We start from the raw sequence: 14,091 nt of genomic DNA, 5'->3' as shown, positions 1-14,091 counted from the left end.
TATGTTGAAGTTGGGGTTAAGAAAAACAAAAAAAATACATGAAGAAAAAATATAAAATTATTATCACATTCTGACACTCGCTCACCTGCTGCTCGATATGGATCCTTTCCCAGATATGGAAAGCCGTTCAGCATGAATCAGAATAACCATCATCAGAGATGTCATGATCCATTTCTTCCCTGCCATCAGAGTCGTTTTCATTCAGATCTTGTAGCAATGTAATGCAGCATGTGCATCCATTCGTCTTGGTCTTGCTATTGTAAATTACGCACACTCTCACTGTGTAACCTACACCAACTAGGCCTAGAGTAGACTAATAAAACAGCTTGGATTCAGTGGACTGATATAGGGTACACTGTTTTGAGATGATAATTAGAATAGATCAATACAATAGAATGGCCCACTGTTCTTCATTCACAATTGATTACATTATTATGCATCGTTTGCTTCTCCGCACCCATTCTCCCCCTCATACTTTACTTAATTTATTTCATCTGTTGTTATACTGTATGTGTGAAATTAGTTTTGGTATATTTTAGGTTCAGTTGAGGCAATTATCGGGGTGATTATCAACTGGGCATGGCACCTTCAACTGTCGGAGAAGGAGCGAAGCAGGCCAGGGAAAACCCTTCAAAAAATGACATGCCCTCCTAAAACTGGTTATAACTCCAGTTCTGTTTGTGATATTAAAATTCGTAACAGTGTGTTATATAGACTTATTTAGGAAATGTCAAGGGGGACATGACTTTAAAAATGATCGAATAATTAAAGATTTAAATTCGTTTTAGGTCATTATGATGCTCTGCCTTTCTAGTGTTCATTTACACAATCACAAATAAAGCCATACATATTTTGTTTAGGAAGGTCATAAAAAAACTTGATAGTCAATTTATTTCAAAATAACAGAATAGCATGTATTTTGAGTATGTATCGGTGCTTAGTAGCCAAGGCTATGGAATGTCAATGAAATCAACTTGTTCATTTAGGCCCTGCACTACACAGGCCCTGCCCTACCACAGTCAACACACATACTTTACAGTAAGAATATAATAGAATACTCCAAATGGCTACTGCGGAATGTCACCAGTAGCCTCCTCACATGAGGAATGCATGGAGCCACAGTTATTCTATATATTGAAACCGAGACCATCCACGCAATTCGTACAGTTGTTTGGCAAGAATAGCTTAATTGGAAACCTTGGAATCTGCTTTTTCTGATAGGGTATAGCAATGTAGGATGATATGGAAGAAGTGCTATTTGGTAAGCTCCTTGGATCTTTGTCAATGCACGCATCAGTCTGTGTATTTTTATTTATTTATTTTATTTCACCTTTATTTAACCAGGTAGGCAAGTTGAGAACAAGTTCTCATTTACAATTGCGACCTGGCCAAGATAAAGCAAAGCAGTTCGACAACATACAAAAACACAGAGTTACACATGGAGTAAAACAACATACAATCAATGATGCAGTAGAAAAAAAAAATAAGACTATATACAATCTGAGCAAATGATGTGAGATAAGGGAGGTAAAGGCCAAAAAAAAATGCCATGGTGGCAAAGTAAATAAAGTATAGCAAGAAAAACACTGGAATGGTAGATTTGTAGTTTGAAGAAAGTTCAAAGTTAAAATATAAATAATATGGTGCAAAGGAGCAAAATAAATAAAATAAATAAATACAGTAGGGGAAGAGGTAGTAGTTTGGGCTAAATTATAGATGGGCTATGTACAGGTGCAGTGATCTGAGAGCTGCTCTGACAGCTGGTGCTTAAAGCTAGTGAGGGAGATAAGTGTTTCCAGTTTCAGAGATTTTTGTAGTTCGTTCCAGTCATTGGCAGCAGAGAACTGGAAGGAGAGATTATATTAGTATTCTCTAATCGACAATAGAAAATATTTACAATTGATCAGACTATTGTCTATTCTTATAATTATTATGTGTGAAATATATTTCAATATAGTTTAGGTGTAGTTTGGATAGGCCAGATGGGCGGGCAACTGTTGTCTTACAGTCAGAAAATACACTCTTATTTTAATATTTACGGTCTATGCCGCTTCTGGATTAATCAATACATTTTCTGACTGATTACAATTTGCATTTGGTGTCCTGAGATTTCTTATGACCTCTTCTAACATAAATACATTCATTTTATTATTTCTTATGGAATATTTATACAATTGAAATATCAATGGTCAGAATGACCATTCTAGTAGACCATTCTGTGAACAAAACAATGTTAATAGCCAAGAAACACGAGGACAAAGTCTCACTTTGTAGACTTAAGTAAATTAGACCAACTTTTCTGCCTGTGCGCAGCACATCCAAAAATGAATCTACCAGCACAGTGCGCAGAGCTCCCCAGCCAGGCAGTGTCGCTATGCGAGGTGTGATATAGGCTTCATATTTATTTGTGCGATTTGTGGCTATGAAACAGAACGGCAGAAATACTTAGAAAACAGTTACTGCAGCATTGTTCTGCTATAAATCGCAGCATGCACATATGCTCATACTTGACTTTGACAATTTTTATTCGCAAATGGGAATACAATGCTCTCACTGTAAAGCGCTGCAAATTGTCCCCCCATTGCTGCCAATACATCATCTACTCACATTTGGCAGGTGGTGGATGTTAATTTGAGGCCCTGCATTTACACACAGAGGGTTGGACTGCTGGAATGTGGACAGAGACACACACACACTATAAACATGCAACCATAGTCACCCACATGGATGAACACACACGCTCATCATGCATACAAAAGCATACGAATCCCACACAAACAAATTATACCTGCATAAGAAGATAGCATACAAACACACACACACCCACTCACAGCACCTGCACACACAGAGATGCTATTTGTTTGTGAGGCATGGCAGGGTCTAGTGTTGCTGTGTATTGATCAGACAGATGAGAGATATTGTAATGTCAGAGGCTGGTGTTCCCCAGCACGGCACCATATCGCTGCCAGACAGACAGCCTGCGCCTCATTTCCTGCCCTAAACTCCCCTCGACTGGCCCCCAACCTGTGGGTTTTGGACTGCTGCCGCACACACACGCTGATTACCATGCAGACATGGCAAATGTGTTACAGCTGCTAAGTGCAATGGATAACTGCATGGAACAAATTTATGGAGAAAAAAAATTGCTTTACAGAAAAATGTATGCATGTAAAACATCTCAAACTGCACTGCTCCAAAATGGTAGTAGTTCACACTTTCTTTACACTGTACTTTGTCAATATAGTCTCCTAGACTTGTTGAGCTGTCATGGCAACAACATCTACTTACTGCGTTCTAACTTCTTTGACTACATTTCTACCAATTCAACCCAATTTTATAGAAAGCAGTAAAAGAGATCCAGCCATTATACAGTGTACATCATCCTGTTTAACACACTCCTTTAACACCGACTGTGCAGGGTTCGTAAATCTTGATTGATTTGAGGCAAACAATGTCCCAGACTCATTGCGCAATGGAAAACGAACTCCTCTACAGGGTATTAAGAAACATTATTCCAATGGATGATCCCACAGTACAGGGAGTCATTTCTGAGTTCTGGCCCTCTTGGCCAAACAGTCAAGTGAGCGAGCATTCGTGTGGTTCCTGCCTAGACAGAAGTGAAAGAAAGCAAGGAAAAGTGCCATCACAGCATCTTGTCCAGGCCTATTGGGTTTAGTGATGCACCACCAGTACTGCTCCCTGAGAACAGCCAATTCATACACTCTAAACTCCCACTCAGTAAACAAACACACACACACCTTTAAACTCTGGTCTTTCTAGTTGCTACATGGCCAATTGAACAAAATCATGGTATTGAGTGTGAATTGACTGAAGATTGGCTGAATGTTGTAAAGAAGACATTGGTCATGACAATCTTGGCAGTAACTTTTTTTCACACTGCTTTGAGGACCATTCAATTATCAGATAAATAGAGGGGGGGGGGCTCTAAAACAGAGGGGCCCCCCTGACTAAATATTATTTTAAGATTAGGGCAAATAACCTCAAAGGCAGCTGGTGTCATAAATGCATTCATGTTTGAATGGACGTCGTCAATCGTCATACAAGTAAGCACCCATGACCCACGCGCTAGCTCCGCTTCTGGCTATTTGGTAACATTTTGTACCCAAGTATGATTGTGATGTACAGTTGTGATGATAAAGAGCGCTGTATGGAAACATAACATTCAGTCATGAATGGTCTGGTTATTTGAGAGACCTCTTGCATAGCTTGAATGAAAGGATGTTCTACTCTCTGTTTGAGTAAAGACATGTGGAGGGCACTAGAGCAGTAATGGACTGAACGGCATCCATCTTGCCTAGGGTCACTGGAAGTAGTAGTACACTATGTTCAGTGGTCAGAAAGAGTGAAGTACAGGAGAGCCCTCTGGGAACACTGATCCTAGGTCAGTATGGTGGCCAAAGGTTGTTCTCTATTGCTTATTGTGTTAGAGTCTATAATAAACCCTCCATAATGCCATGGCCCCTGGGCCTTACTGCCTACTGTACCACTGGCGCAGCAGTCATGGGATTGTCAAAGCATCCTTGGGGACTTCCCACACACAAGCAGGCACAGAAGTGTACAAACTACACACACACACACACACACACACAGAAAGGGCAAAAAGAGAAGTAGGGCAAAGCTGGGTGGCTTCAAGGGCATCCTTGGGCAATATCAAACCCCCACCCCACACACAACTTACCCAGCATATTGCTGGCTGACTTCATGGGCGCAACATACTCAAACAACTACTGTCGCTCCATGCCTTTTGCCTTTTCTCAACAACCCCCAAGCAACGCAAATCCGAGTCAAAGGCGCTGCTACTAGGCAGAACACTGTGTAGAGTTATAGCACAGTCGGTAGTGAAGCGCCTACAGGCTAATGAGCCATATAGAGGGACAGGATCTGTGATGCTCCACAAAGCACAATCCTGACAAGACGTAGTAGTAGACCTACTTAGTGCCTTCGGAAAGTATTCACACCCCTTGACCTTTTCCACATTGTCACGTTACAGCCTTATTCTAAAATGGATTTTAAAAAATCCTCAGCAAACTACACAAAATACCTCACATTGACAAAGAGAACATTGCTTTGCCAAATTTTTTATAGTATTACTTTAGTGCCTAGTTGCAATCAGAACGCATGTTTTGGAATATTTGTATTCTGTACAGGCTTCCTTCTTTTCACTCTGTCAATTAGGTTAGTATTGTGGAGTAACTACAATGTTGTTGATCCATCTTCATTTTTCTCCCATCACTGCCATTAAACTCACCATTGGCCTCATGGTGAAATCCCCAAGCGGTTTTCTTCCACTCCGGCAATTGAGTTAGGAAGGACGCCTGTATCTTTGTAGTGACTGGGTGTATTGATACACTATCCAAAGTGTAATTAATAACTTCATCATGCTGAAAGGGATATTCAATGTCAATGTTTTATAAAATAAAACATCTACCAATAGGTGCCCTTCTTTGAGGCATTGGAAAACCTCCCTGGTCTTTGTAGTTGAATCTGGGTTTTAAATCCACTGCTTGACTGAGGGACCTTACAGATAATTGTATGTGAGGGGTACAGAGATGAGTTAGTCATTCAAAAATCATGTTAAACACTATTATTGCACACAGAGTGAGGCCATGCAACTTATTATGTGACTTCTTAAGCATTACTCCTGAACTTATTTAGGCTTGCTATAAGAAATGGGTTGAACATTTATACTCAAGACATTTCATAATTAATTAATTGTAAAAATGTCCACCGACATTATGGATTGGTATTGTGTGTAGGCCTGGGACAAAAAAAAAATCTCAATATAATCCATTTTAAATTCAGGCTGTAAATACCTTCTGAAGGCACTGTTGGTTGTTACAGTGAAAGTTAAATAAATGAATGACACAGAAGATAGCAAGCATCCATGCCCACAATGACTGTCTCTAGAGGAGAGCAGAAGAAGCTACAGTACATCAGAATGGTTATGTAAAATGTAAATGAAGACCGGGGAAAAAAGTATATTCAGTTTCTTCTCAGTGCTCACTTGGGGCCTATTCCCACTACGAGATATGAAGGAGAGACTAGGGAGCAGGGTGGCGAAAGACAATTCTACTTTTCAATTCACATTACATCCTTGCCTTACCTTTGTTGTGGCTGGCAACGTGACATTCTTAAATATCACAGTAGCCACTAGCCAGTAAGCACAAACTATTCAACAATGACAGACAGCCCCGGCCTACCCCCTTGCCCTCGCCCCCCCCATTATAACAGCTTGTCTTCAAGTAATGTGTCAAGCTATCAAAAATGAACGATTGACCCTCTCATACGAAAGTACAGTAGGCCTACCTTAAAAAAATAAAGCCTGGTTTGTTGTATCAATATCATACAAAACATTACGTGGTAAAAGCATATTGCGACTGAAAACGTAAGTATAAGTGAATTCATCGCGACGATCTGTTTTATATGGAAGACCATACCCACCACCCAAAATGTTTTATTAAATAAAATGCCTCATGATTTGTCAATGTGCACAATTAGTCTGTGCTTCAGTCTGATCAACTGTAGCCTACTGATAACAACCACAGATGCAGGTAGCCAAGAGAAGCTTATGTGCTCTGATCCCATCTGGGCCTGGCCAGGGGAAACGTAATGTCATGTTTTTATAGCCTAAACCAGGGTTTCCCAACCCTCTCCTTGGACCCACCCCCAGACATTTCACATTTTAGTTTTAACCCTAAAACTGGCACACCTGATTCAATTAGTCAAAGACTTGATGATAAGTGAACTAAAATAATCACCTCTGCCAGTTTAGGGTTAAAAAAAAAAAGTGAAACGTCTAGGGGGGCCTGAGGAGAGGGTTAGGAAACCCCGGTAACCTATGCATTTATAACCTAAAATAGGCCCATTAATTTGTGCGACCGCGGGTCTTCGATTGGTCGACCTTGAACTTGAATCATTGTATCAACTGGGACCAGCCCACAGCTAGATGGCAAACTTGCAACATTGTATTAACTATTCTGGGCCCTCAGAGTTTCCTGTGAAAGTGAGCTCAGGACAGACACAGCTGTATTTGTGCAAGGGATAAGAAGTAATCAGGTATTTTATGATGTTTCCACTGGATCAGAGCATGACATTTGTTCCTTTCACATCAAGGCTTGTGGTTATCAAAAAGGGAGAGAGCTGGAAAGATTTTTCAAATAAATTGAGGAACCATTATTATTCTCGATGGATGTATGAACTTGTTTACTTGCTGTTTTGAGGTGAAGAAAAACATACTTTGAGAAGCTCCACAGCTCATTAGTGGCAAGTTCAGGAGCGTAATGGCAAAATCTATGAAAGCCAATTAATCAATCAACACAATAGTGATGACATACTGTATGAGTGTCTTTTTAAATTACAGATGCAAAAGACCTACATGATGCAACTCAGCATACAGCGAGCTCAGCCCTGTTCGTTTTTGTCCAATTACAGTTGTCCGTCTGTGTAAAGGGTTTTAATATGTTCATCCTCCCTAGGGCCAGGAGTTTTTCTAGGGGGGGTGGGGAATCTGTTCCAAAGTATTCCCATGAATAAAAAAAAGAGACGTGATTGTGTCTTAATGTAATCAAGGTATGAAATTATTTTATTTGAAAATAATCTCTTTTTGGGCTTAGTTGTGGTCAATTTTCAGTGTGCAAATGATTATGTTACTGCCCCCCAACATCTGCTCAAAAGTCAGCCCACGGCTGAATCTAGTTGCCTACCTCTGCTATAGCTTGTTCTCCATCTTCTTTCTCCATTGTGAACTAACATATTTTCTGCACTTTTATTTCCATCAATGTACAAAATGAATTTACTCATGTTCGCTCGTCTCTCTTCAGCAAACATATCGTGAGCAATATGTTTAGAACGTCAAATCGCAATAAAATCACAGTATCGAATCTCCATACATATTGGCACCTAAGTATCGTGATAATAACGTATTGTGAGGTTCCTGGCAATTGCTAGCCCTAGCAGGCACGCACAAAATCAATACCTTTAGGGATTCTATTACAGACCAATTTCTATATGCAAGAGATGCAGATCTAGTCTAGTGGTGAATACTGATAAAAATCACTTGTTCCAAACCTTCCTCACATAAAACCAATGTACAATATTGGATCATAAACCCATCAATATAAGCAAACCACTTCAGTCCAGTACATGGTCTGTCACAGCATATCGCTGCTTGATGAAAGCCGTTCACTTGAAGCTAAAAGAATAAGATGATTTATGGATTTCAATTATGCCAGGTAGAATGAACTGTTGGCACGTACACCACACTGAAGAGACTTAAGAGAGGCCTAACACTGATAATGGGAATGTGATACTGGGAATGTGTAGCAATAGCTACAAAAATAAATTGATATTCATTACTGAGGCACAGGCACGACTTAATCAAAAACATTCTTAAAAATGTTTACTTTTCCGACTGATAGGGAGGTTGTGAAGAGGGGAGCGAAGTACAGTACTATAGACATCATGGTAAATATTATGTAAACTGTCATATTGGCCCATGTTCAAATTACTAACTGAGAGACTACCTTGAGTATTTACTGTGTGAAACCAGCAGGGTAGTTCTGGTCTTCAAGGTTGTGTGTAACTGATACATTAATTCCTACACTGCACATATTAAATGAGTTGAGACCTTGAGATGGCATGATTTGCTGCCAAATAATGGTTAAATAGGACTGCAGAATGGGTTAAAGTGTCACTCAGCAGCAAAGGGAAAGTGGTCTGTACCGATTATTATGTGTCTCCTAAATTAGAATACATGACTGATTGAGTTAAAGTGCAATATTTCAGAGGATAAACAAATATTTCATTAATAATTTAAAACCAAATTTCAGTTAAAATGATTAAATTCCAAAGCAAATGTAATCCATGTAAAAGGCTTTGACACTAAACCAAGCCCTAAATTGGTTTAGTGTGCCACTATATTGGCTCAGCAACACTAAACAGGCTCTTCAGAGAGCGAATTACAGTGGCAAGAAAAAGTATGTGAACCCTTTGGAATTACCTAGATTTCTGCATATATTGGTCTTCAAATTTGATGTGATCTTAAACTAATAACAAACAAATTATTGTATTTTTCTTGTCTATATTGAATACATCATTTAAACATTCACAGTGTAGGTTGGAAAAAGTATGTGAACCCCTAGGCTAATGACTTCTCCAAAAGCTAATTGGAGTCAGGAGTCAGCTAACCTGGTGTCCAATCAATGAGACGAGATGTTGGTTAGAGCTGCCTTGCCCTATAAAAAAATTAAAATTACAAAATTTGAGTTTGCTATTCACAAGAAGCATTGCCTGATGTGAACCATGCCTCGAAAAAAAGAGATCTCTAAAAGCCTTGATGTTCATCAGTCTACGGTAAGACAAATTGTCTATAAATGGAGAAAGTTCAGCACTGTCGCTACTCTCCCTAGGAGTGGCCGTCCTGCAAAGATGACTGCAAGAGCACAGCGCAGAATGCTCAATGAGGTTAAGAAGAATCCTAGAGTGTCAACTAAAGACTTACAGAAATCTCTGGAACATACAAACATCTCTGACGAGTCTACAATACATAAAACACTAAAAAATAATTGTGTTCATGGGAGGACACCACGGAAGAAGCCACTTTGCTGCCTCGGGGCCTGGACATCATCGATGGAAAAATGAATTCCCAAGTTTATCAAGACATTTTGCAGGAGAATGATAGTCTATCTGTCCACCAATTGAAGCTCAGAAGTTGGGTGAGGCAACAGGACAACGACCCAAAACACAGAAGTAAATCTACAACAGAATGGCTTCAACAGAAGAAAATACGCCTTCTGGAGTGGCCCCGTCAGAGTCCTGACCTCAACCCGAATGAGATGCTGTGGCATGACCTGAAGAGAGCAGTTTACACCAGACATCCCAATAATATTGCTGAACTGAAACAGTTTTATTTTAAAGAGGAATGGTCCAAAATTCCTCCTGACTGTTGTGCAGGTCTGATCCGCAATTACAGAAAATGTTTGGTTGAGGTTATTGCTGCCAAAGTGTGTTCAATAAAGACATGAAAACATAATTGTTTGTGTGTTATTAGTTTAAGCAGACTGTGTTTGTCTATTGTTGTGACCTAGATGCTGAGATCAAATTTTATGACCAATTTATGGAGAAATCCAGGTATTTCCAAAGGGTTCACATACTTTTTCTTGCCACTGTAGATGGTGAATTTAAGAGGATGTGTGTTGAAATGTGACTGGGCATGTTACAGCAATTCATGTTAGCATGTTACATCAATTCCAGGCTAATAAGACTGACATTGAGGATAACTGCTCTGGGCATGCCTCGCACAGCACACCCTACTCAGGCCAGCAACACACATCCATACAAATATACACAAACACACACCACTGCCCTCAGGAAGCTTGTCACTTGAAGGGACATTATGACCACATGCAACAGCCATGAAACCTGTCAGAGTAGAGCAGGTCATCATCAGTACAGAAGCCAGAGGCCCAGTGATAGCAGTGGTTATCAGAATACTCAGCAGGCACATGAAGGGGAAGACTGAATAGAGAAGAAAACCAGAGGGGAGGAAAGGATAGGACAGGAACGGAGGAGAGGGAAATGCCAGGAGAAGAAAGGGAAAGAGGAAGGTAGAGGAGGTTGTAGTACCTGAGAGGCAGATGAAGGTCATGTAGTCTCCCTGTCCTCCAGTAGCCAGGAAGGGGATCTTCTTCTTGGTCCTCCTCTTCACCTGCACGGCCACCAGCATCTTCTCATCGTGGGGTGTGAACACCTCTTTGTTGATGGCTGACTTGGCACTCATCTTAGGGGAGGTAAAAGTCAGAGAGAGGGGGGTAGGGGAGGTTGTTAGCTCTTCTCTGTGGATGGGAAGAGATAAGAGCTCATTAGTGAGTGTTAGAGGTTAGACATTGCTGAAATGGGTAAGTTATCCCAACAGACAATGTAAAGGGCTTTGAGTTTCAGTATCACATTGTTATGAGGTGTCGGGAGACAGGCGCAGGAATGCGTAATAGGATTTTTTATTTTCACCCAAATTACGGCGTGCCGTGTAAAGGCATGGGGACAAAAACCAAACAAACACTAAACAAAACACAGGGTTGAAACCCAAACAAAAGTGAGGAGTACCTCGAATAAATAACACAAGCGCACAATTATTAACACACGGCACGAGACCTGTAATCATCTGTGAAATCCACAATGGAACGAAAGCCAAAACAAACAGCACAGGTACTCACACGAACCAACGGACTTTGTAACAATAGTCTACAGGACAATGGTAAACCAAGGACACACTTATACAATTACTAATCACTGGGAATAGGGGCCAGGTGTGCGTAATGAATGTTCCGGAGGGATCCGTGACATTCAGAAAAGAGTTGTGCAATTAATTGAGGCATATGGCATTCATTTTGACTTACGCACACACAGAGCTCAAACTTTCACATAAATGGAAAGTTTCTCAGGAACTTTCTAGCCTAAAATCAACAGCAGTCTGGCCAATATCACTAAATTCTTGTTATTGTGAAGGTGAGAAAGACACTGGTAGAAACAATATGGTTACGTGCACATTATAATGCGATTATTGTGGATAGTCAGATTAATATAATAGCTTGATTAAAATGTTGACATGCTTTGCAAGAAGAACGATTTCCCTAATAATCCTGTTTACATGGACATCTGATATCAGGCTACCTGATGGCACTCTAATACACACAGAAAATACCCAATCAAAATAAACGTTCTACCACAGAGAACATGTTTTTGGGATGCATATTTGATTCTGAGTTTGGACATATAAAAGTTTGTATGTGAAAACTTTAGGTTACGACTGTAACCCTGGTTCTCTGATAGTATGAGTGAGGTATTTCACTTATGGGATACGCCCCCAGCGTATTCGTCAGAAGCCTTTGTTACACTACGCCAGCCATGATTGGCTGGACATGGAGGCGTGTGCATCTGGGAAGGGTGTCCCTCCTACCCTATAAAAAGGTCCAACGCAGCATCGCAGCATTCAAAAATAAGCAACACATCTTCCTCGCTCATGCAAGGAGGGGGTGGTCTGGTGAAATACCTCACTCATACTATCAGAGAATCGGGGTTACGGTCGTAACCTAAAGTTCTCTTTCAAGTATTTGTTTCAGTATTTCACTTATGGGATATACTGAGTCCCACATTGCCAGACAAGCTTATCCTGACGACCAACTGCCATGTGCGATATATCACACAAATGGGCTATGCCCCCTAGAAGATCCTACACGTAAAACAGTATGCACCATCAAGCCTATAAAACTTTGCAAATGTATGAGGCGAAGCCCAACTCGCTGGATAGATATGCCCTTAAATAAAGCCTAGGACATAGCCATTCCTCTAGTGGAATGAGCCCGTAACCAGTAGGAGACTGAAGACCCTTACTTGTGTTGGCAAAAGCGATAGCCCCCACTATCCAGTGGGAGAGGCATTGTTTAGTGAGCGCTTTACCTGTGTGAGTTTTCGCCCAGGAAACAAACAACTTCACATTTTCTAAAGCCCTTAGTCCTGTCCATGTAGATGCGCAGAGCGCATACTGGGCACAACATATGCAACCATTAATGTACCGGAGAGGAAAACAGTGGGGGATAAAAAGCTACCAGCTCAAGGGAACACACATTTCAAAGATGGTTAAATAATCTTAGGGGTAAAGGTGGGGTTAGGCCACAATGATACCCTATTGTTACCAGGTGCAAATGATGCACATGACGAGTGCACTGACAGTGTGTGAATGACACTAACTCGCATGGCGGAGGCCAATGCTAGTAATAGCGCAGTCTTAAATGAAAGAATCTTCAGTTCCACCTGATCCAGGGGCTCAAAAGGCTGTTGGCATAGAGAATCCAAAACAATTGATAAATCCCATGATGGGGCAAGCTTTTTGGACACCGGAAGCTAACAACGTGCACCCTTCATAAAACGGGCGACAAGGGGGTGTTGCCCCACTGTCGTGCTCCAAAAACCCACATGACAAACCGAAATAGCTGCTAGATATACTTTAATAATAGAAAAAGCCTTTCCTTTTTCTACTAATTCCTGTAGAAACGACAGGATTACAGGGGCAGAGCACTGGAATTTAGTGCACCATTCCTCAAATAGGCACCATTTACAATTATAAAGGGACCTGGTGGATGAGGCTCTAGCACTATGAATAGTTGAAATTACATTTTGGAGGAAGCCCGGCAGTGTTCAAGTTGAACCATTTACGGGCCAGGCCCAGAGTGCCAACCGTTCCGGGTGAGGACGGAAAATCTCCCCTCGCGCCTGGCAATGTAGGTCCTGATGCGGGGGGAGGGGCCACGGATGACAGCATAGTAGTTGAGTGATCTCCGGTAGCCAATATTTCTCTGGCCAATGTGGTGCTATTAGTATGAGAGAGAGACCCTTCTCCTGCACCCTGGCTCGGGTGGGGGAAATCAGGGCCAGTGAGGATAATGCATACAGGAGGACAGGTGGCCACTCATGTGCCAACTCCCATCGGTGCATCCCGATCCCTCGGGGAAAAGAACAGTGGACACTGAGTATTCTCCATTGATGCATAAAGATCCACTGCTGGCATGCCGAAGTTTATCCAAACCTGATTGGCTACCTCTGGGTGGGGCTTCCACTCTCCGTATAAAGGGTTCCTCCCCTGGCAAGTATACCTGCCCCCAGATTCAGTACTCCTGGTACATGAGTAGCTCTCAGTGACTGGAGATGCACACTGCTCCACATAATCAGTATGTGTGCCAGTGTGTGTACGTGAGGGGATAGCAGTCCCCCTTGTCTGTTTATGTAAGCCACAACAGTGTTATTGTCTGTTCTGACTAGAACATGACGACCCTCCAGAAATGGGAGGAACAACTCTAATGCTAAGGACACTGTAAGGAGCTCCAGGCAGTTTATGTGAGTAAAACGGAGATGGGGTCCCCACACACCCGTTGACTGTTCTGCCCTCATGAGTCGCACCCCAACCCAAGAGAGATGCGTCCATTGTGAATCCTTTTCTGGATAAAACAGTGCCCATCTGGGCACCCTGTGACAGAAATGTCTGGTGTCTCCAGGAGTGCAGTGCTACCATGCAGTCTA

At 41.5% G+C, this 14,091-nt stretch overlaps 1 protein-coding gene across 3 annotated transcripts in view; it reads right to left on the bottom strand.

Annotated features, from left to right (window-relative positions):
* LOC106611118 (syntaxin-binding protein 6) overlaps positions 1 to 14,091 on the bottom strand; it is a 143,560-nt gene that overhangs the window by 105,847 nt on the left and 23,622 nt on the right. For 2 of the 3 annotated variants that reach the window (XM_014210983.2, XM_014210986.2), the window contains exon 2: positions 10,645 to 10,853. In XM_014210983.2, the coding sequence (XP_014066458.1) occupies positions 10,645 to 10,798 (154 nt within the window). In that variant the 5' untranslated portion in view covers positions 10,799 to 10,853. The remainder of the gene's footprint in view (positions 1 to 10,644; positions 10,854 to 14,091) is intronic. The other variant, XM_014210985.2, reaches the window with a different exon arrangement.

This window comes from Salmo salar, chromosome ssa09 (assembly GCF_905237065.1).
Source record: "Salmo salar chromosome ssa09, Ssal_v3.1, whole genome shotgun sequence".
Lineage (NCBI taxonomy): Eukaryota > Metazoa > Chordata > Actinopteri > Salmoniformes > Salmonidae > Salmo > Salmo salar.
The sequence above is the reverse complement of the archived record's forward strand: the minus strand, read 5'-3'. Positions and strand labels throughout refer to the sequence as shown.